General features: G+C 44.1%; 1 protein-coding gene across 7 annotated transcripts in view; it reads left to right on the forward strand.

Annotated features, from left to right (window-relative positions):
* The window catches only part of MFN1 (mitofusin 1), a 165,195-nt gene that overhangs the window by 55,772 nt on the left and 86,793 nt on the right, over nucleotides 1-22,630 (forward strand). For all 7 annotated transcript variants that reach the window (XM_063916310.1, XM_063916307.1, XM_063916309.1 and 4 more), the window contains 6 exons: nucleotides 6,304-6,411; nucleotides 7,011-7,164; nucleotides 7,687-7,754; nucleotides 10,096-10,217; nucleotides 20,239-20,365; nucleotides 21,179-21,283. In XM_063916310.1, coding sequence (XP_063772380.1) covers nucleotides 6,304-6,411; nucleotides 7,011-7,164; nucleotides 7,687-7,754; nucleotides 10,096-10,217; nucleotides 20,239-20,365; nucleotides 21,179-21,283 — 684 coding nt within the window. The remainder of the gene's footprint in view (nucleotides 1-6,303; nucleotides 6,412-7,010; nucleotides 7,165-7,686; nucleotides 7,755-10,095; nucleotides 10,218-20,238; nucleotides 20,366-21,178; nucleotides 21,284-22,630) is intronic.

The raw sequence follows: 22,630 nt of genomic DNA on the forward strand, positions 1-22,630 counted from the left end.
GACTTGGAGGATTCCAAGTCCCTTGATGTAGTCAGGGCCTTAAAAATTTATGTAGCCAGGACGGCTTGGGTTAGGAAAACAGAGGCACTGTTTGTCCTGTATGCAGCCAACAAGGTTGGCGCTCCTGCTTCTAAGCAAACTATTGCTCACTGGATCTGTAACACGATTCAGCAGGCTCATTCTACAGCTGGATTGCCGTTACCAAATTCGGTAAAGGCCCATTCCACTAGGAAGGTGGGCTCTTCTTGGGCGGCTGCCAGAGGCGTCTCGGCATTACAGCTTTGCCGAGCGGTGACCTGGTCGGGTTCAAACACTTTTGCAAAATTCTACAAGTTTGATACCCTGGCTGATGAGGACCTCATGTTTGCTCAATCGGTGCTGCAGAGTCATCCGTACTCACCCGCCCGGTCTGGAGCTTTGGTATAATCCCCATGGTCCTTATGGAGTCCCCAGCATCCTCTAGGACGTAAGAGAAAATTAAGATTTTAAACCTACCGGTAAATCTTTTTCTCTATCGTCCTTGTGGATGCTGGGGTTCCTGAAAGGACCATGGGGAATAGCGGCTCCGCAGGAGACAGGGCACAAAAAGTAAAGCTTTCCGATCAGGTGGTGTGCACTGGCTCCTCCCCCTATGACCCTCCTCCAGACTCCAGTTAGATTTTTGTGCCCGGCCGAGAAGGGTGCAATCTAGGTGGCTCTCCTAAAGAGCTGCTTAGAGAAAGTTTAGCTTAGGTTTTTTATTTTACAGTGAGTCCTGCTGGCAACAGGATCACTGCAACGAGGGACTTAGGGGAGAAGGAGTGAACTCACCTGCGTGCAGGATGGATTGGCTTCTTGGCTACTGGACATCAGCTCCAGAGGGACGATCACAGGTACAGCCTGGATGGTCACCGGAGCCACGCCGCCGGCCCCCTTGCAGATGCTGAAGTAAGAAGAGGTCCAGAATCGGCGGCTGAAGACTCCTGCAGTCTTCTAAAGGTAGCGCACAGCACTGCAGCTGTGCGCCATTTTCCTCTCAGCACACTTCACACGGCAGTCACTGAGGGTGCAGGGCGCTGGGAGGGGGGCGCCCTGGGAGGCAAATGAAAACCTTTTTTGGCGAAAAATACCTCACATATAGCCCCCAGAGGCTATATGGAGATATTTAACCCCTGCCAAGATTCACTAAATAGCGGGAGACGAGCCCGCCGAAAAAGGGGCGGGGCCTATCTCCTCAGCACACAGCGCCATTTTCTCTCACAGAAAGCCTGGAGAGAAGGCTCCCAGGCTCTCCCCTGCACTGCACTACAGAAACAGGGTTAAAACAGAGAGGGGGGGCACTGATTTTGGCGATATTGAGATATATAAAGATGCTATAAGGGAAAACACTTATATAAGGTTGTCCCTATATAATTATAGCGTTTTGGTGTGTGCTGGCAAACTCTCCCTCTGTCTCCCCAAAGGGCTAGTGTGGGTCCTGTCCTCTGTCAGAGCATTCCCGGTGTGTGTGCTGTGTGTCGGTACGTGTGTGTCGACATGTATGAGGACGATGTTGGTGAGGAGGCGGAGAAATTGCCTGTAATGGTGATGTCACTCTCTAGGGAGTCGACACCGGAATGGATGGCTTATTTAGGGAATTACGTGAGAATGTCAACACGCTGCAAGGTCGGTTGACGACGTGAGACGGCCGACAAACTATTAGTACCGGTCCAGGCGTCTCAAACACCGTCAGGGGCGTTAAAAACGCCCATTTACCTCAGTCGGTCGACACAGACACAGACACGGACACTGAATCCAGTGTCGACGGTGAATAAACAAACGTATTTCTCATTAGGGCCACACGTTAAGGGCAATGAAGGAGGTGTTGCATATTTCTGATACTACAAGTACCACAAAAAAGGGTATTATGTGGGAGTGAAAAAACTACCTGTAGTTTTTCCTGAATCAGATAAAATAAAATGAAGTGTGTGATGATGCGTGGGGTTACCCCGATAGCAAATATTGGCGTTATACCCTTTCCCGCCAGAAATTAGGGCGCGTTGGGAAACACCCCTTAGGGTGATAAGGCGCTCACACGCTTATCAAGTGGCGTTACCGTCTCCAGATACGGCCGCCCTCAAGGAGCCAGCTGATAGGAAGCTGGAAAGATATCCTAAAAAGTATATACACACATACGGTGGTTATACTGCGACCAGCGATCGCCATCAGCCTGGAGATGCAGTGCTGGGTTGGCTTGGTCGGATTCCCTGACTGAAAATATTTTATTCATATAGGGCATTTAATAGGATGCATTCTATATATATGTACGTGAGATGCACAGAGGGATATTTGCTCTCTGGCATCAAGATAAGTACGTTGTCCATATCACCCAGAAGATGTCATGGACACGACAGTGGTCAGGTGATACAGATCCCATACGGCACATGGAAGTATTGCCGTATAAAGGGAAGGAGTTAGTTGGGGTCGGTCCATCGGACCTGGGGACCACGGCAACAGCTGGGAAATCCAACCTTTTTACCCCAAGTTACATCTCAGCTGAAAAAGACACCGTCTTTTCAGCCTCAATCCTTCCTTTCCCATGAGGGCATGCAGGCAAAAGGCCAGTCAATAGTCTAAACTGAAATCTTTGAACACTTACATAAAAGGTTCAAATCGAGATGGAGTCACTCAGAGCAGTGATAGCGAACCGGAAAAAAGGGGACTATATGGTGTCCCTGGACATCAAGGATTACCTCCATGTCCAAATTTGCCCTTCTCAACAAGGTTACCTCTGGTTCGTGGTACAGAACTGTCAATATCAGTTTCAGACGATGCCGTTTGAATTATCCACGGCACCCCGGGCCTTTTACCAAGGTAATGGCCGAAAAGATGTTTCTTCAAAGAAAAAAGGCATCTAAATTATCCCTTACTTGGACGATATCCTGAAAAGGGCAAGTTCCAGAGAACAGTTGGAGGTCGGAAGAGCACTATCTAAAGTAGTTCTACGACAGCACGACTGGATTCTAAATATTCCAAGAATCGCAGCTGTTTTCCGACGATACGTCTGCTGTTCCTAGGAATGATTCTGGGCATAGTCCAGAAAAAGGTGTTCCTCCGGGAGGAAAAAGCCAAGGAGTTATTCGACCTAGTCAGAAACCTCCTAAAACCAGGCCAAGTATCAGTGCATCAATGCACAGGAGTCCTGGGAAAAATGGTGGCTTCTTACGAAGCGATTCCATTCGGCAGATCTCAGGGGATTTGCTGGACGAATGGTCCGGATCGCATTTTCAGATGCATCAGCGGATAATCCTGTCTCCAAGGACAAGGGTGTCTCTTCTGTGGGGGCTGCAGAGTGCTCATCTTTTAGAGGGCAGCACACTCAGCATTCAGGACTGTGTTCTGGGGACCACGGATACCAGCCTGAGAGGCTGGGGAGTAGTCACACAGGGAAAAAAATTTCCAAGGAAGTGTGGTCAAGTCTGGAGACTTCTCTCCACATGAATATACTGGAGCTAAGGGCAATTTACAATGCTCTGAGCCTAGGAAGACTCCTGCTTCAAAGTCAACCGGTACTGATCCAGTAGGACATCATCATGGCGGTCGCCCACGTTATCAGACGGGGCGACACAAGAAGCAGGAGGGCAATGACAGCAAGGATTCTTCGCTGGGCGGAAAATCATGTGATAACACTGTCAGCAGTGTTCATTCCGGGAGTGGGCAACTGGGAAGATTTCCTCAGCATAAATGAATTCCACCCGGAAAAGTGGAAACTTAATCTGGAAGTTTCCACATGATTGTAAACCGTTGGGAAAGACCAAAGGTGGTTATGATGGCGTCCCACCTGAAGCGCCCGGTCAAGAGACACTCAGGCAATAGCTGGGACGCTCTGGTAACACCGTCGGTGTACCAGTCGGTGTATGTGTTCCATCCTCTGCTTTTCATACCCAATGTATTGAAAATGATAGGAAGGAGAGGAGTAAGAACTATACTCGTGGCTCCGGTTTGGCCAAGAAGGACTTGGTTCCCGGAACTTCAAGAGATCCTAAGAAGGGTCTTGATTCGGCAAGAACCGTGTCTGTTCCGGGACTTACCGCAGCTGCGTTGACGCCAAGGCGGGTGAACGCCGGATCCTAAGGGAAAGAGGCATTCCGGAAGAGGTCATCCCTACCCTGGTCAGAGCCAGGAAGGAGGTGACCGCACAACATTATCACCACTTAGGTGAAAATATGTGCCAGGGTGTGAGTCCAGGAAGGCTCCACGGAAGAATTTCAACTAGGTTAATTTCTACATTTCCTGCAAACAGGAGTGTCTATGGGTCTCAAATTGGGTCCATTAAGGTTCAAATTTCGGCCTGTTGATTTTCTTCCAGAAAGAAATTGGCTTCAGTTCCTGAAGTCCAGAAGTTGTTAAGGGAGTACTGCATATACAGCCCCTTTGATGTCTCCAGTGGCACTGGGCGATCTCAACGTAGTTTTGGGATTCCTAAAAAATCACATTGGTTTAAACAACTCAAATCTGTGGATTTGATATATCTCACATGGAAAATGACCATGCTGTTGGTCCTGGCCTCGGCCAGGCGAGTGTCAGAATTGGCGGCTTTATCTCACAAAGCCATATCTGATTGTCCATTCGGATAGAGCAAAGCTGCGGACTCGTCCCCAGTTTCTCCTTAAGGTGGTGTCAGCGTTTCACCTGAACCAGCTTATTGTGGTACCTGCGGCTACTAGGGACTTGGAGGACTCCAAGTTGCTGGATGTTATCAGGGCCCTGAAAATATAGTTTCCAGGTTGGCTGGAGTCAGGAAATCTGACTTGCTGTTTATCCTGTATGCACCCAACAATGCTGGGTGCTTCTGCTTCTAAGCAGTCGATTGCTCGTGGGATTGGTAGCACAATTCAACTTGCACATTCTGTGGCAGGCCTGCCACAGTCTAAATCTGTTAAGGCCCATTCCACAAGGAAGGTGGGCTCATCTTGGGCGGCTGCCCGAGGGGTCTCGGCATTACAACTTTGCCGAGCAGCTACGTGGTCGGGGGAGAACACGTTTGTAAAATTCTACAAATTTGATACCCTGGCAAAAGAGGACCTGGAGTTCTCTCATTCGGTGCTGCAGAGTCATCCGCACTCTCCCGCCCGTTTGGGAGCTTTGGTATAATCCCCATGGTCCTTTCAGGAACCCCAGCATCCACAAGGACGATAGAGAAAATAAGAATTTACTTACCGATAATTCTATTTCTCGGAGTCCGTAGTGGATGCTGGGCGCCCATCCCAAGTGCGGATTATCTGCAATACTTGTACATAGTTATTGCTAACAAAATCGGGTTATTGTTGTTGTGAGCCATCTTTTCAGAGGCTCCGCTGTTATCATACTGTTAACTGGGTTCAGATCACAGGTTGTACAGTGTGATTGGTGTGGCTGGTATGAGTCTTACCCGGGATTCAAAATTCCTCCCTTATTGTGTACGCTCGTCCGGGCACAGTACCTAACTGGAGTCTGGAGGAGGGTCATAGGGGGAGGAGCCAGTGCACACCACCTGATCGGAAAGCTTTACTTTTTGTGCCCTGTCTCCTGCGGAGCCGCTATTCCCCATGGTCCTTTCAGGAACCCCAGCATCCACTACGGACTCCGAGAAATAGAATTATCGGTAAGTAAATTCTTATTTTCTCCTAGTCCGTAGAGGATGCTGGGCGCCCGTCCCAGTGCGGACATATTTCTGCAAGGCTTGTATATAGTTATTGCTTACATAAGGGTTATGTTACAGTTAAGATCAGTCTTTAGCTGATGCTGTTTTGTTCATACTGTTAACTGGTTGCGTATATTCCATGTTATACTGTGTGGATGGTGTGTGCTGGTATGAATCTTGCCCTTAGATTAACAAAAATCCTTTCCTCGTACTGTCCGTCTCCTCTGGGCACAGTTCTTTAACTGAGGTCTGGAGGAGGGGCATAGAGGGAGGAGCCAGTGCACACCCATCTAAAGTTCTTTAGAGTGCCCATGTCTCCTGCGGAGCCCGTCTATACCCCATGGTCCTTACGGAGTCCCCAGCATCCTCTACGGACTAGGAGAAAAAGATTTACCGGTAGGTTTAAAATCTTATTTTTTTAATAAATGGTTACACTGTTTTTAATTCCGGTGCTTACATGGCAGACAACAAATATTAAGTTGTTATACAATATAAAATAGTTTCTTCACCTGTAACACAGTAATTGTGTTCCTACTCTTATGCAAATATTTTGTTTAGTTGACAAAAAAGTTTTCTATCTATTGTAGCAAAAAGATCATTTGGTGAAGTAAGGTGGGGATCTTATGAAATAATGCCACATATTTTCCCTTTTCCTCTTTTAGGAAAAACAGTTCTTTCATAAGGTCAATGAGAGACTCTCTAAGCCAAATATTTTCATCTTAAATAATCGTTGGGATGCATCTGCATCAGAGCCAGAGTACATGGAAGATGTAAGTTGATATCTGGGCATTAATCATAGTATTTCACATGTTAAGACATTTGTTTTGGTCAAAAGCCACTAATGGAAAGATCTATTCACTCATTTACACTCAAGCTCCTAATAATGCATTAAGTTGACACCTATGTCCACTTACAGTTGCTGAACCATCCTTATGTCGGTTTCACCATTATTTGTCTTTTCCTTCTATGGTACTGCGGAAACTATATGCCACTTTAACATAAGACTTAATAATAATTACCAAAACTAATTTTTCTCCTGCAGTGTCCACATATCATAGTTTATCATATTTTTAATTGATGGAGAGGTTTTATTTCTTAAATGTATAGTGCGCACATTGTATTTACAGGATACTTAGGGGGACATTTACTAAGCAGTGATAAGAGTGGAGTAGCGAGCCAGTGTATAAATTGCTCCATCAACCAATCAGCAGCTCTGTATAATTTTATAGTATGCAAATTATAGATGTTATGTCAGTGCTGATTGGTTGCCATGGGCACTTCTCCACTGGCTCACTTCTCTGCTCTTATCACTGCTTAGTAAATGTCCCCCTTAGAAACTAGATCTTTATTCTGGTATGCCTATATGCAGGTGCGTAAGCAGCACACAGAGCGATGTCAGTCTTTCCTGGTGGATGAGCTGAAAGTGGTAGATCGTTCGGAGGCTCAAAACCGCATATTTTTTGTTTCTGCCAAAGAAGTCTTGAGTGCCAGGATGCACAAGGCCCAGGGGATGCCTGAGGCTGGTAAGTGTATTTCAACCTCCAAATCACCTGCAGTGGTGAACTTCTAAAAGAAGTTTCCTCTTTACAATCTGTAGTAGCTTTCTTAAATACTTGCTGTTCTATGTAATTGTTCCTCCTAAAAATACTTCACTCCAAAAAGTTGCATACAATTTCTCTGATTTAAACATACAGCTCTGTCACTATCAAAAGCTTGTTGGCTGATCATAAATGTTTGAATGTAAGTTGCTGCTGTGTTTATTAGGTATTTAAATATCTCTAGAACCAAACTACTTCCTGTCTATCCAATAAGGTGTTTGTTTGGTTTGGACCCTAAGCCACTGAAAAGGTTGTTAAATATAAATCTTGTTTCACAGTTCTGTCACTAGGAGACCCTTTTCTGAAGTGGTACATGGTTTTTATCCGTTATCAGCTTTTATTAACCGTTCTTTCCCTTCCAGTTAACTGTGCTGACTATTAAACAGCTAAATATACAATTGATGATCACTACTGCTGGTGTCAGACTATATTATGTTTACTGTCTAGGTGGTGCGCTTGCGGAAGGATTTCAGACCAGGTTTTTCGAATTTCAGAAATTTGAAAAACTTTTTGAGGTACAGTGCTTTTCTTTACATCAAGTAAATGTTCTCCTTTGTTTCACATCCTGGAAGTGTCTTTTACACTTGATACTGCATGCCTTCTGTCCACTTTTAGACCTTTTTAGTGTAGCTTTTCCCTAAAACAAGAATGTTAGCTTCCTGCATAGTCTGTGACGACTGTCCTGGTAATCTTGTATTAGAACCAGGGCTAGGATCATCGCTTTGGTCATCAGAGTATGCTGGGAGTTTCTATGTAAAATGCTTGATTATAGATTAGATGGTTAAACATATAAAGAGATGTAAAAGGACAGATAGGTAGAAACCCATAGAAAGTAATCCGTTATCTGCTTACCATTAAGTATAAGAAAGCAAATACTGTATATAATCACTACAGATGAATTCATGGATGTAGCGTTGCTGATCTATTTTCCTTACTAACTCAAGTTGTTTCCCCTCTTGTGCCATCTCCTGCTGTGCAGTTACTAACCGTTCTCCTGTTTTTTAGTCCCTTGCTTTATTATCTAGCTCTAGCAGTGTGTGGTAACCTTTCAACCTCTTGTTCGTCATTGCTGACCTCTAGATTCACTTCTTTGGGGGACAGTAATGCTTTGCTTTTACTTTTTATTTCCTGCTTTTCTCATAACCTTTCATTTCAAACTAACAAATTATTAACACTGCATATTCACAATTTTCTCCATTATTTTAATTTAAATCAAGCTATATACTGTAACAGAAATAATACAGAATATTAAAATTCTGGAGTAATCTTAAAAGACAGTTAAAACTCACCAGTTTCTTGTCCATAAACCTAGTTGAGTTACATTACGATTTTCTGCTGTCAATAACTATTAGTGGTTGTAAACACACAGAAGACAAATTGCACTGTCGTAATTCCTCTTCACGTGTGCAATGCCGCCGCCTGTGTCCGTTCTCTTCCTTGTCACTGTTCTACCATACTCCTTCTTTTTTTATGTGACCCAATCCTCAGAAGTGTTCTTTGCTTAATTTTCCTCTAGCACAGCCCAGGAGACTATATCCTAGACAGTATTGTGATATCCCACTGTGCAGGCTATGGGGGTCATTCCGAGTTGATCGTAGCTGTGCTAAATTTAGCACAGCTACGATCAGGCACTCAGACATACGGGGGGACGTCCAGCACAGGGCTAGTCCGCCCCGCATATCAGTGTTCCCCCCGCAGAAATGCAAAAGCATCGCACAGCGGCGATGCTTTTGCATCTCAGGAGTTACTCCCGGCCAACGCAGCTCCTGCGGCTGGCCGGGAAACCCTCTTCGCTGCCCCGGGTCGCAGAGGCTGCGTGTGACATCACTCATCCGCCGCGGCCCGCCCCCTACGTTGGCAGGACCGTGTCCCCTAAACGGCGGCTTAACGCCGCCGTACAGCCCCCTCCTGTCCAGCAACCGCCTCTGCCTGTCAATCAGGCAGAGGCGATCGCTAGGGACCGCATGCGCAGTTCCGACCCAATCGCTGCGATAAACTGGAGCGATCGGGTCGGAATGACCCCCTATGTGCAGACTCCGGGGATCACCTGGCCATACTCCAAATGACAATATACCATCAGGACTGTTGAAAGTTCTGGATGTGCCCTCGGTGTCCCCACTCTTTCCAATCAAAAGGAGCATTCCTTAACCCTGCTGATTCTTACCTTGGGAGGGGACTGCTAGGCTGCATGCTCAGTTCATGAAACTTGAGAGTGTATGGCTGTGACCTTAAACACTCCCATTGTAGCACTTCGCTGGCTGCTTTTTCTACATGTTAAGACCCAGTTTAGAAGGGGGCATTAAAAACACTGGGTTCTTGACTTGTTTTAGGTGCCTCCTATCTATTGGTGCCCTGGACAACTGCCTTAGGTGTGCCTTGTGGTAAAACTAGCCATGGATACCATCCCCAGCGCTGCCACGCTGATTCTTATTAGCTCATACCCCCAAGTTTGCGCTGTGAAACGCAAAGGCGGCTGATTCTGGGAAAGTGAAGAAAGCATAGTTAATGGGAGCACTGCACTATTGTAGAAACCAGGGAAAAACTTGTATAACAAGATATTCTCTAGTATTTCCAGTAGACAAATGAAAAAGATCAAGGTTAGCATTCCTTTTCAGGTATTCTTCTGCTGCTCACACAATGAAAACACATGACTGTGTTATGCAGGTAGAGGACACAGACTTGCTGCTGCATTATCTGCCTTCATGTTTCAGTTTCACCATATCATGTTTTCTTTGAGTTATATATGCGCGGCAGCGAGTCCTTTCCTCAGGCACTGGTTAGTGCCATCTGCCTCTTGTTATTCCTGACTGGCTTTGGATGGGATCACAGTTATGTGTTGTGACTTGGGCCCCACAGGAATGTATCTCGCAGTCAGCAGTGAAAACAAAGTTTGAACAACACACTATCAGAGCTAAGCAAATTACAGATACTGTGAAAGCTATAATGGATTTTATAAACGTGGAGGCTGCTGATAAAAGGTAGGCAAAGATTTATTTTAGATTTCTTTATGACATTTGCAAATTATTACATTTTGTTGTTTGGAATACTAGGCCCAAAGTAAGAACCTATGCACGCACCTGCTAGGAAAATGGGTAGAGAAGTATAAGACGAATCGCATACTTAAGGCCCTTCTTTGGAATGCCGTAGGCTGGGTACACACTTGACGATGTGCTGGATCGGGCGATATATTGGTCACCTCGTCCAGTGTGTGTTCACTATATCGTTAACGATGCACGCTCCCGCGGGTCATTAACGATGTACAATATCTTTAGTTTTCACAGTGAAATCTAAAGATATTGTACAAAACGGCATGCATCTGGATGTGGGTGCGTGCCATCTCTGATGAGAAGCAAACGATATCGTTCATTGTGTATGAACAATATCGTTTGCGGGAGGGGATCTTGCGCAATGTCACATCTAATATGCCATCAGCAAGTGTGTGCCCAGCCTTAGTATTTGATTTTAGAACACTCTGCTTTTTCCAGTTATTATTGATATTCCCCTAAAATTGAGTGCACACTGGGCACTGTTCAGACATAATGCATCAGTCCTGCAGCACATCTGAAACTGCAGATATATCGCTGCAGATCTATTGGTGCATCTGGCTGTGTATACGGGTGGTCTGCCGTCTGCCTGTACACTGGCTGCAGGGACTGATGTCACAGCTGGGTGGGCAAATTGGATGCCTGCCCGGCTGTGATGTGAGGACCGACATATCAAGCGGCAGATTGGTAAGTGTATATGCTTAGCTGAATCAGTCACTCATTCGGCGCAACAGCGGTTCCGCCGTCAAGTCGCTCCATTGTGTACCCAGCATTAGTCTCATGTCTCTTGTACTCTGATATGCCTCCGATGTTAAAACATAGGACAAATAGTTGAAAATAAAAAAAATTGCAGAATTCTTTCTACAATGGAAATGGCGCTTTCCAACACTGTTGCAGAAGTCCCATAAATGTGTTGTATTTGTAGGTTGCTTTGCTTCCACCCTTCTGTCCAGTGCATCCCCATACCTTTATGGGGTTAAGTCTGGAGACTTAAATGGACACCTACAGATGTAGCCACCTTTATCTTGACTGTTTCTCCGCTGAGACGGGCGTTTAGTCACGCTAAGGCGATAGCTGAGTTTAATCACAGGTAGGCGCGTTGAGGCGATCTAGATACTCATCATGCATTACACATCTCCACCACTGTGTGGCTAATGCTCCACTAATCCAGTACTTTCGATCGTACAGTATAGCGGCGGATTGATCTACAGCTCTGGCAATACTGTAGGCGTAACGGGAGGCGGTGGAAAAAGTATGGAGTACTGTATGTGTATGGAGACGCAACTACAGTAATTGTGTAAAAGGAAGAATGTACAGGACAATGTATAAACACCGTGCTTTTAAAATACATGAGCGTCTGGGAATGGAGGGCTACAGTAGCTAGCAGGAGGCGGTGGAAAATACCGTGCTTTACAAATGCGAGCGTCCGTGTCCTCTAAGGCATAAACCAACACCAATGGGGTGGGGGCCGGGCGCTGTTTGCAGTACTTTCACACATGAAATTGGGAGTCTCTCATGAGGCGTCGTGGGCTAGGGGTGAAGGCTCCCACCTCCCACGCTGGGGGTCCTGGGTTCGAGACGTGATGTGCCTTCTTTTTTTTTTTTTTTTATTATAATAATACACTGTATTATTTTATCTACATTGTAAGACAGTCAATGGAAAGGTGCACACAAGTTACATATAAATCAGAGTACATCTGCAGGAGCGATTCTTTACGCTAAATGCAACTAAACAGCGGGAATGAAATGAGGGTATTCTGACGCTACTAACTGAGCAAAACAGTACTGTAGATCTTCAGCGTTTGTGTATTGCACATGACCTGAATTCCCTCCCTGTGCAGGCTCCCAGGGGGGAAGGGCGATGGGGGTAGGGGGAGACGATGGGAAATACTGTACTGTGCCTTTGAAATGCAATTGCATGAGCGTCCGAGTCCACTACGGCATACTGTAAACCAACACCAATGGGAAGGAAATGCCAACCATTTTTTTTATGTGTTCCCGTGACATTCATTTAAAAAAAAAAAAAATTCTCTCTAATACATCCAATGGAAGGATGCACACAGGTTTCACATAAATCAAAGTACATCTGCAGGAGCGATTCTTTACGCTAAATGCAACTGCACAACGGCAATGAGTAGAAATTAGTGTATTCTGACGCTACTAAGTGAGCAAAACAGTACTATACAGTAGATATTCGGCGTTTGTGTATTGCACATGACCTGAATTCCCTCCCTGTCTACTGCATGATCTGTGCAGGCTCCCAGGGGGGAAGGGCAATAGGCTAGCAGGAGGCGGTGGAAAATACCGTGCTTTACAAATGCGAGCGTCCGAGTCCTCTAAGGCATAAACCAACACCAATGGGGTGGGGGCCGGGCGCTGTTTGCAGTACTTTCACACATGAAATTGGGAGTCTCTCATGAGGCGTCGTGGGCTAGGGGTGAAGGCTCCCACCTCCCACGCTGGGGGTCCAGGGTTCGAGATGTGATGTGCCTTTTTTTATTTTTTTATTGTAATAATACACTGTATTAATTATTCTACATTGTAAGACAGTCAATGGAAAGGTGCACACAAGTTACATATAAATCAGAGTACATCTGCAGGAGCGATTCTTTACGCTAAATGCAACTAAACAGCGGGAATGAGTAGAAATGAGTGTATTCTGACGCTACTGTGAGCAAAACAGTACTATACAGTAGATATTCGGCGTTTGTGTATTGCACATGACCAGAATTCCCTCCCTGTCTACTGCATGATCTGTGCAGGCTCCCAGGGGAGAAGGGCAATAGGCTAGCAGGAGGCTACTGGGGACTCCGACTCATACAGTACTTGCATTTCAAAAGCACAGTATTTTCCACCGCCTCCCGCTTGCCCATCGCCCTTCCCCCCTGGGATCCTGCACAGGTCATGCAGTAGACAGGGAGGGAGTTATTCACGTAAACTAGGGCAAAGCTGCAGGAGCAGTTGTACTGTTTAGGTTCTATGCACCATATGGTATACATACAATTCTATAGCAGGGCAGACTCAATTGAAATGGCTACCGCCTGTGTCTCCTCGCCCAATGGAGGCCCTCGGCTATGGAGCAAGTAACAGCACAGATTTGGTAGGTCACGGGGCAATGCTGAAGGAGCGTCAGAATCCCCTAGCTAAAATACACAGGGGTGATAGGGATAAGTGAGGTCTTTGCGCATAACGATACACCGCAAAGTTCCCCATGGTTTTGATTATGCCTTTTCTTTGAACACGGTATTTTCCACTGCCTCACCCTACCCCCATCCCACTTTCCCCTTCCCCCCCTGGGAGCCTGCAAAGTACATGCAGTAGACAGGGAGGGAGTTCCGATCAGGTTACAAGACATGTGCAACAGTATACTACTGTATGTAGGAAAATCCACCGCCCACTCTGATTTATGTGAAACCTGTGTGCACCCTTCCATTGAATGTATAACAAAGAAAAATAATAATAATAAAGTGAATGTTACAGGAACACATTAAAAAAGGTTGGCACTTCCTTCCCATTGGTGTTGGTTTATGCCTTAGGGGACTCTGACGTTAATACTTGTATTTCAAAAGCACAGTGTTTTCCACCGCCTCTCCCTACCCCCATCGCCCTTCCCCCCCGGGAGCCTGCACAGGTCATGCAGTGGACAGGGAGGGAGTTCAGATCAGATACAATACACAAATGCTGACGATCTACAGTACTGTGTTGCTCAGTTAGTTGCGTTGGAATACACTAGTTTATACTCATTACCGCTGTGTATTTGTATATAGCGGAATGAATCGCTGCTGCAGATTTACTTTGATTTATGTGAAACCTGTGTGCACCCTTTCATTGAATGTACAACAAAGAAAAAAAATAATAAAGTGAATGTCACGGGAACATAGAAAAAAAAAGGTTGGCACTTTGTGACTCTCAGCATGAGAGGTGGGAGCCTTCATCACTAGGTTAGTATGGAAGGGGAGACAATTAGCTACCGGAGGGTACCAACCCCAAGTTTCTGTGACCCCCACAAGGCTCATGGCAAGCGTCGGAACCTATGGTGGGTCTGAATTAACGGTCCCATTATAGTCTATGGGAAAATGGGTCCACTTTGCGTACTGATATCTCTGGTTCTAGGTGTCCCAGAGACTCAGGACTGGTACCATACAAAAGAGGAGACTCTTGGCTTTCGGGGCAGACCAACCACTAGTTTATGTGACACTGGAAAAGGAAACGGGAAGCAACCGTGTTTCGGGTCCCCTCCAGTTGTCCGCCTAGCTTGCACAGGATACAGGGTTTCTGGCTAGATAGGAAATACTGTACAGAAATGCTAAGCATGGTAATTTGACATCCAGGAACATAGGGAGGAGTTTTTATCTCACTCCATTATACTTAGAAAAATTACACTTGCCACTGTACGTTACAAGCTGTTTGTGCTAATTAGTACACTAGTAGAACATACTGTACAGAGATACTAAGAAGAGTGATTTGGCATCCACGAACTTAGGGAGGAGCTTTTATCTCTCTCCATTGTAATCTTTCTAAGTATAATGGAGAGAGATAAAAGCTCCTCAGTAAGTTCCTGGATGCCACATCACTATACTTAGTATCTCTGTACAGTATTTTCTATTAGGGTACTAATTAGCTGTTCGTGCTAATTAGTACCCTAATAGAAAATACTATACAGAGATACTAAGGACGGTGATTTGGCAACCAGGAACCTAGGGAGGAGCTTTTATCTCTCTATATTATACATAGAAAGATTAAACTTGCCACTGTACGTTACAAGCTGTTCGTGCTAATTAGTACACTAGTAGAACATACTGTACAGAGATACTAAGTACAGTGATTTGGCATCCACGAACTTAGGGAGGAGCTTTATTCTCTCTTCATTGTAATCTTTCTAAGCATAATGGAGAGAGATAAAAGCTCCTCCCTAAGGTTCCTGGATGCCAAATCACTGTATGTAGTATCTCTGTACAGTATGTTCTACTAGTGTACTAATTAGCACGAACAGCTTGTAACGTACAGTGGCAAGATTAATCTTTCTAAGCATAATGGAGAGAGATAAAAGCTCCTCCCTAAGGTTCCTGGATGCCAAATCACTGTATGTAGTATCTCTGTACAGTATGTTCTACTAGTGTACTAATTAGCACGAACAGCTTGTAACGTACAGTGGCAAGATTAATCTTTCTAAGTATAATGGAGAGAGATAAAAGCTCCTCCCTAAATTCCTGGATGCCAAATTGCTGTTCAGAGTATCGCTGTACTCTATGTTCTACTAGTGTACTAAATAGCACGATCAGCTTGTAACGTACAGTGGCAAGATTAATCTTTCTATGTATAATGGAGAGAGATAAAAGCTCCTCAGTAAGTTCCTGGATGCCACATCACTATACTTAGTATATCTGTACAGTATTTTCTATTAGGGTACTAATTAGCTGTTCGTGCTAATTAGTACCCTAATAGAAAATACTATACAGAGATACTAAGGACGGTGATTTGGCAACCAGGAACCTAGGGAGGAGCTTTTATCTCTCTCCATTATACTTAGAAAGATTAATCTTGCCACTGTACGTTACAAGCTGTTCGTGCTAATTAGTACACTAGTAGAACATACTGTACAGAGATACTACATACAGTGATTTGGCATCCAGGAACCTTAGGGAGGAGCTTTTATCTCTCTCCATTATGCTTAGAAAGATTACAATGGAGAGAGAATAAAGCTCCTCCCTAAGTTCGTGGATGCCAAATCACTGTACTTAGTATCTCTGTACAGTTTTTTCTATTAGGGTACTAATTAGCTGCTCGTGCTAATTAGTACCCTAATAGAAAATACTATACAGAGATACTAAGGACGGTGATTTGGCAACCAGGAACCTAGGGAGGAGCTTTTATCTCTCTCCATTATACTTAAAAAGATTAATCTTGCCACTGTACGTTACAAGCTGTTTGTGCTAATTAGTACACTAGTAGAACATACTGTACAGAGATACTACATACAGTGATTTGGCATCCAGGAACCTTAGGGAGGAGCTTTTATCTCTCTCCATTATACTTAGATAGATTACAATGGAGAGATTAAAGCTCCTCCCTAAGTTCGTGGATGCCAAATCACTGTACTTAGTATCTCTGTACAGTATGTTCTACTAGTGTACTAATTAGCACGAACAGCTTGTAACGTACAGTGGCAAGTTTGATCTTTCTATGTATAATATAGAGAGATAAAAGCTCCTCCCTAGGTTCCTGGTTGCCAAATAACTGTCCTTAGTATCTCTGTATAGTATTTTCTATTAGGGTACTAATTAGCACAAACAGCTAATTAGTACCCTAATAGAAAATACTGTACAGAGATACTAAGTATAGTGATGTGGCATCCAGGAACTTACTGGGGAGCTTTTATCTCTCTCCATTATACATAGAAATATTAATCTTGCCACTGTATGTTACAAGCTGTTCGTGCTAATTAGTACACTAGTAGAACATAGAGTACAGCGATACTCTGGATGGCAATTTAACATCCAGGAATTTAGGGAGGAGCTTTTATCTCTCTCCATTATGCTTAGAAAGATTACAATGGAGAGAGATTAAAGCTCCTCCCTAAGTTCGTGGATGCCAAATCACTGTACTTAGTATCTCTGTACAGTATGTTCTACTAGTGTACTAATTAGCACGAACAGCTTGTAACGTACAGTGGCAAGTTTAATCTTTCTATGTATAATATAGAGAGATAAAAGCTCCTCCCTAGGTTCCTGGATGTCAAATTACCATGCTTAGCATTTTTGTACAGTATTTCCTAGCTAGCCAGAAACCCTGCATCCTGTGCAAGCTAGGCGGACAACTGGAGGGGACCCGATATACGGTTGCTTACTGTTTCCCTGTCCAGTGTCACATAAACTAGTCGTTGGTCTGCCCTGAAAGCCAAGAGTCTCCTCTTTTAAATGGTACCAGTCCCGAGTCTCTGGGACACCCAGAACCAGAGATATCAGTACGCAAAGTGGACTCATTTTCCCATAGACTATAATGGGCCCGTTAATTCAGACCCACCATGGGTTCCGACGCTTGCCATGAGCCTTGTGGGGGTCACAGAAACTTGGAGTTGGTACCCTCTGGTAGCTAATTGTCTCCTCTTCCATACCAACCTAGCGATGAAGGCTCTTGCATCCCACACTGAGAGTCCCAGCTTTGAGTCCCAAAGTGCCAACCTTTTTTTTTTTTATATGTTCCCGTGACATTCACTTTATTATTGTTTTTCTTTGTTATACATTCAATGAAAGGGTGCACACAGGTTTCACATAAATCAAAGTAAATCTGCAGCAGCGATTCATTCCGCTATATACAAATACACAGCGGTAATGAGTATAAACTAGTGTATTCCGACGCAACTAACTGAGCAACACAGTACTGTAGATTGTCGGCATTTGTGTATTGTACCTGACCTTAACTCCCTCCCTGTCCACTGCATGACCTGTGCAGGCTCCCAGGGGGGAAGGGCGATGGGGGTAGGGAGAGGCAGTGGAAAATACGTGCTTTTCAAATACAAGTATTTGCGTCCGAGTCCCCTAAGGCATAAACCAACACCAATGGGAAGGAAGTGCCAACCTTTTTTTAATGTGTTCCTGTAACATTAACTTTATTATTATTTTTTTTCTTTGTTATACATTCAATGGAAGGGTGCACACAGGTTTCACATAAATCAGAGTGGGCGGGGGATTTTCCTACATACAGTAGTATACTGTTGCACGTCTTGTAACCTGATCGGAACTCCCTCCCTGTCTACTGCATGTCCATTGCAGGCTCCCAGGGGGGGAAGGGGAAAGTGGGATGGGTGTAGGGCGAGGCAGTCGAAAATACTGTGTTCAAAGAAAAGGCATAATTAAAACCATGGGGAACTTTGCAGTGTATCGTTATGTGCATATACCTCGCTTAGTCCTATCGCCCCTGTGTATTTTAGCTAGGGGATTGTGACGCTCCTTCAGCATTGCCCCATAGCCTGCACAATCTGGACTGTTACTTGCTCCGTAGCCTAGGGCCTCCGTGGAGCAAGGAGTCATAGGTGGTAGCCATTTCAATTGAGTCTGCCCTGCTACAGAATTGTATGTGTACTGTACGGTGCATAGAACCTTAACAGAACCGCTCCTGCAGCTTTGCCCTGGTTTATGTGAATAAAAAAATAATAAAGTGTCTGGAAAAAACTAACATGCATTCGTACTTTAGAAATCTAACTCGGGACTCTGAGTATAGGAAGCAGAACACTTCACCACTTCGCCGCAGACAGATGAATAAATCCATTGGTTTTGATTATGCTGTAATGGCTATGGGATTAGGACGCTAACATACTGTACAAAATTCCTAATCTCAAGAGGCAATAGTGAACTTCTAACACGTCCATTTGCGACAGTGTAAACTACTGGTTTTATGTTTTGTCTGCGGGACTTGGACGCTCACATATTCATAAAGTACTGTAGATGGATCATATACTGTATGCTGTACTATTTGCGTCTGTACCGTATATACTGTATTAAATAATGCAGCATAATGAGTATTTACTGTATTAAATAATGCAGCGTAATGAGTATTTACTGTATGCAGCGTAATGAGACGCTTAGTAAAGTAGTCCTTATTATATATTTCAGTATTGTATTTTACGGGAGACCACACGCATGCGCAGTGGTGATTGTAAAAGGCGACATCTGGTGGATGATCGCAGGTATTACGCGTAAAGGTAACGCCAAACGCTCTGTCTGCCTCCGTGCGATTAGGTACGCCTCTCTGTGACTAGGCGCGCCTCCCTACGCTGCGTATGCTCGAACGGGACAAACGCCTCAGCCAGTCAAGATAAAGGTGGCTACATCTGTACCGTCTTGTTCTTTTCCTCGAATGTAGTTGTGGCATAGTCTTGAGGTATGTTTTTGGATCATTATGTTGCTGAAGGATATGCCCTTGGTAAAGGGTTCAGATCAGATGGCATTGCATGGTGCTGCAAAATGCTGTGGCAGCCCTTTTTGTTTAGAGTGCCATGTTGACCGTTGGTGTCACAGGAGTTTAGGGGTTTTTTTTGTCTGGCATTTTCAAGCCCAAAATTTAAAAGGGCAGTTCTTTTACTAGCAAAACATGGGGTGTTTTGCTATTAAAAGTATTGTCCTTCTAAGTGTTGGCCTTAAACACCAGGAAGCTAGTAAATAATAGTGATGAGCGGATTCTGTTTTACTCTGTTCTAAAAACGGCATCTTATTGGCTATCCAAAACACGTGACATCCGTGAGCCAATAAGATGCCGTTTTGAGAACCGAGTAAAACCGAATCCGCTCATCACTAGTAAATAAACCCCACACACTGTGGAACTTTCCTCGACGGTGCACAAAAGCCCTGCATTTCAGATTTTTATTATTTGGGTCTTAAGACCTCCTTCCAGTCTTCCCTAGCCCACTGGCAGTGCTTCATGGTCCATGCAAGCATCTTTTCCATTGCTGCAGAACAGTTGTACATTCTTAACCCATTACATGTACACTGAAAAGGCTTTGTTTTTAAAAAAAATTTACATTAGGTCAGCCAAAAACTGAAATCTAAACGTTTATTTGTTTACCTCTAGCAGTTTACCGCTTACCTTTTGTTCCATTTCATGTTATGGATTATGTTTGAATTTCTTAAAGTTCAATAAAAACTGGAAAAATGGGAGTGATGTAAAACTTTTGACCAATAGCGTATGTCTTACTAATTCATATAAAATACTTTTGAAAACCACAAATGGGTATGAGGGAGCAAATGTATAGGTTTACAGAATATTTTATTAATGAAAGAATGTAAAATATGAAAACATAATAGATCTCCTTTCAGACTGGCAATATACTTTTTTTTACAGTTTATAATATAATCTCAATTTAAGGTCTTTAAAAATAATATCTGGATGTTGTATAGATGAAATATTTTTAAGTGTGCTTGCACATTTATATTGACCGTATGGTGTATGGCGGTTTCAGGGTGTCTGCAATAGAGCACAGAGAATACCAGCAAGACAGGCTGGAGTTTGTGCAGAGCCAGATGGCGATACTTGCTGAGGATGTCAGGAAGCGAATAATGTACATCTCCGAGGTGGTAAACACGCAGGTGAGGGCTGCGCAACAGCTACAAGGTTCTCATGAGTGGTTCCTTACTGTGTGACTGGCCTCTCCAGCAGAACTATTATCTTATTCATATTGTAAAGGGGTTTATGCCCATTTGTACTCCATACCCTGTACATGGACAGAAGGTAATCCCCACAATGCTGCTGCTCTACATTTCACATGTTCACATTCTGAATGATGACTTTTTGTACCACATCCTTTTAGTACAGATGTGTCCTCATACATCTTTGCCACTGTCGCATCAAACAGCCCCTCTTGTTGCGCCAGGTCCCGTGAAACTCTGCTAGCGCTGCACTTTTTTTTTTTTTTTTTGTCCAAATTGTATCTTAGTCACAACATAATGCAACTAGTACGCACCAGGAGACACTGCAGATTATTTTGATATGCGACATTTGTATATCTGTGTGCGACTGAGACTCTGATCTGTATACGAAGTGCTACAGTGTCATAGCCACAGCAAGTTCTGTTGTGCTCCGTATACATACTCAGTTGCACACAGAAATATACAAGTGTCGCATATCAAAGTAATCGGCACAGTCTCTTGGTGCATCATAGTTGCATTATGTTGCGACTAAGGTACAATTTCAGCAATAAGACACCTGACGGTAGCAGAGTTGCACTGAACCTGGCGGCTCACTCTCTATGGGCATTACTGTGCTGCATGGCGTAATGAGGCTAGAGGTATGAGGACACGTCTATCTAATTTATTTTCATCTATTTTTTTTTTTCTTGTCTTTTATAAATTAAATTTGAGAATCCCCAGTGCAAGATATTGATCACTTGGTTGTATTGGCAGGTTTCCGATGCCATGATGGATGAGATCTGCCATCTTTCCAACTTGGTGGACAAGTTTGATGGAAACTTTCACCCAGCACCACAGTTTCTGAAGCACTATAAAAATGTAAGATTTACTCATAGTGCTCGGCCCAGTGCTGAAATGTATACATACCTTGGGCCTGATTTTGAGTTGTACACAGTTGTGAATGCTGACAATTTACTGTGTGCAGGTCTTTCTGTGTACACATCCTGCTGCCCCATTGGTTTCCATTTGCGGACCTACACTTTCCGTGTAATGGGTACAAGAGGTCTGCCTGACGTAGGAACACCTTGGAATAGGACACAACTCTGGCTACATGGCCACAACACACTCACTCAAAGAAGACACTTTTCTTCCTTGCAAACACCGCAAATATGCTTATGTTCACAATGACACATGTACAGCTGAATGTGACTTAGTCATGCCCTGTGTATGGCTCGTGGGCTATATCAACGTTTGTAAAGGGTTTGAGTATGGTTCAGCTGTATCCTAGGATTTGACACTTTGAATCATCAGTTTTGGGGACAGAACCCTGTTACGATAGTCAAGTTAAGACTTATACATTTAGGCACTGTCTGCTTTCAGTTTAATCTGCACAGGATTATCATTCCACTCATTTAATCATTTTTTTTTTTTAAAATACATGTTTATATTGCAGCACGAATAGAGAACTCTAATGGAGGAGGGGGAAAGGAGATGGTAGGAGCTGAGGGACAGAGAGATCAGATTCTCGATACGTTGGAGAATGCAATGTTCAGCCAGTAAGGGTCAGTTTGAGTCCCCAGACCTACCCAGGGAGTAGTAGCCAGGCTTGTCCACAATGCTCGTATCGTGCTCCATCCATTTATCTCCGCTGTAAATGGTTTATGAGCTCCTGGAACCAGGATAGGTAGGCTAGAGGCAAAGTGTAGGCAGAAAGGGAACACTGATGGCTGTTTGTAGAGACCCAGAGCAGGGGCCAAATGTAGTATCTATTGCGTGATCCCAGCAAGGTAATCACTAGATTTAAATCGGCAATTAGTTTAAAGGCAAAACTAACCTGCTTTAAACTAATTGCTGCATTAAATCTAATGACTCGCCAGAATCTTGCCTGCCCCTACAAGTGACGGGCTATTACATTTGGCCCAGGCTATCTAACTTCTGTCCAGAGTTATACGGAGTTGAAGTATCATCCTCACGTGTGGTCTTCTGAAAACATTAATTCTGGGAAAGGCCAGAGGAGAAGAGACTATAGTATTGGTCGTAAGTAGCTTGCTTTGTTTGTTTTTTTGTTAGTTTTTTGGGGGTGGGGTGTTCACCTGTACACATATTGAGATTTTAATGTTGATTTGGTGTGCTGCAGTCCAGTTATCGTGGTGTAGAGTGATCACATCTCCTACTGATCACATCTTGATTTGACAAAGAATTTGCCTAGGAGAGGTGGGGAAACCA

Source organism: Pseudophryne corroboree, chromosome 4 (genome assembly GCF_028390025.1).
Source record: "Pseudophryne corroboree isolate aPseCor3 chromosome 4, aPseCor3.hap2, whole genome shotgun sequence".
Classification (NCBI taxonomy): Eukaryota; Metazoa; Chordata; class Amphibia; order Anura; family Myobatrachidae; genus Pseudophryne; species Pseudophryne corroboree.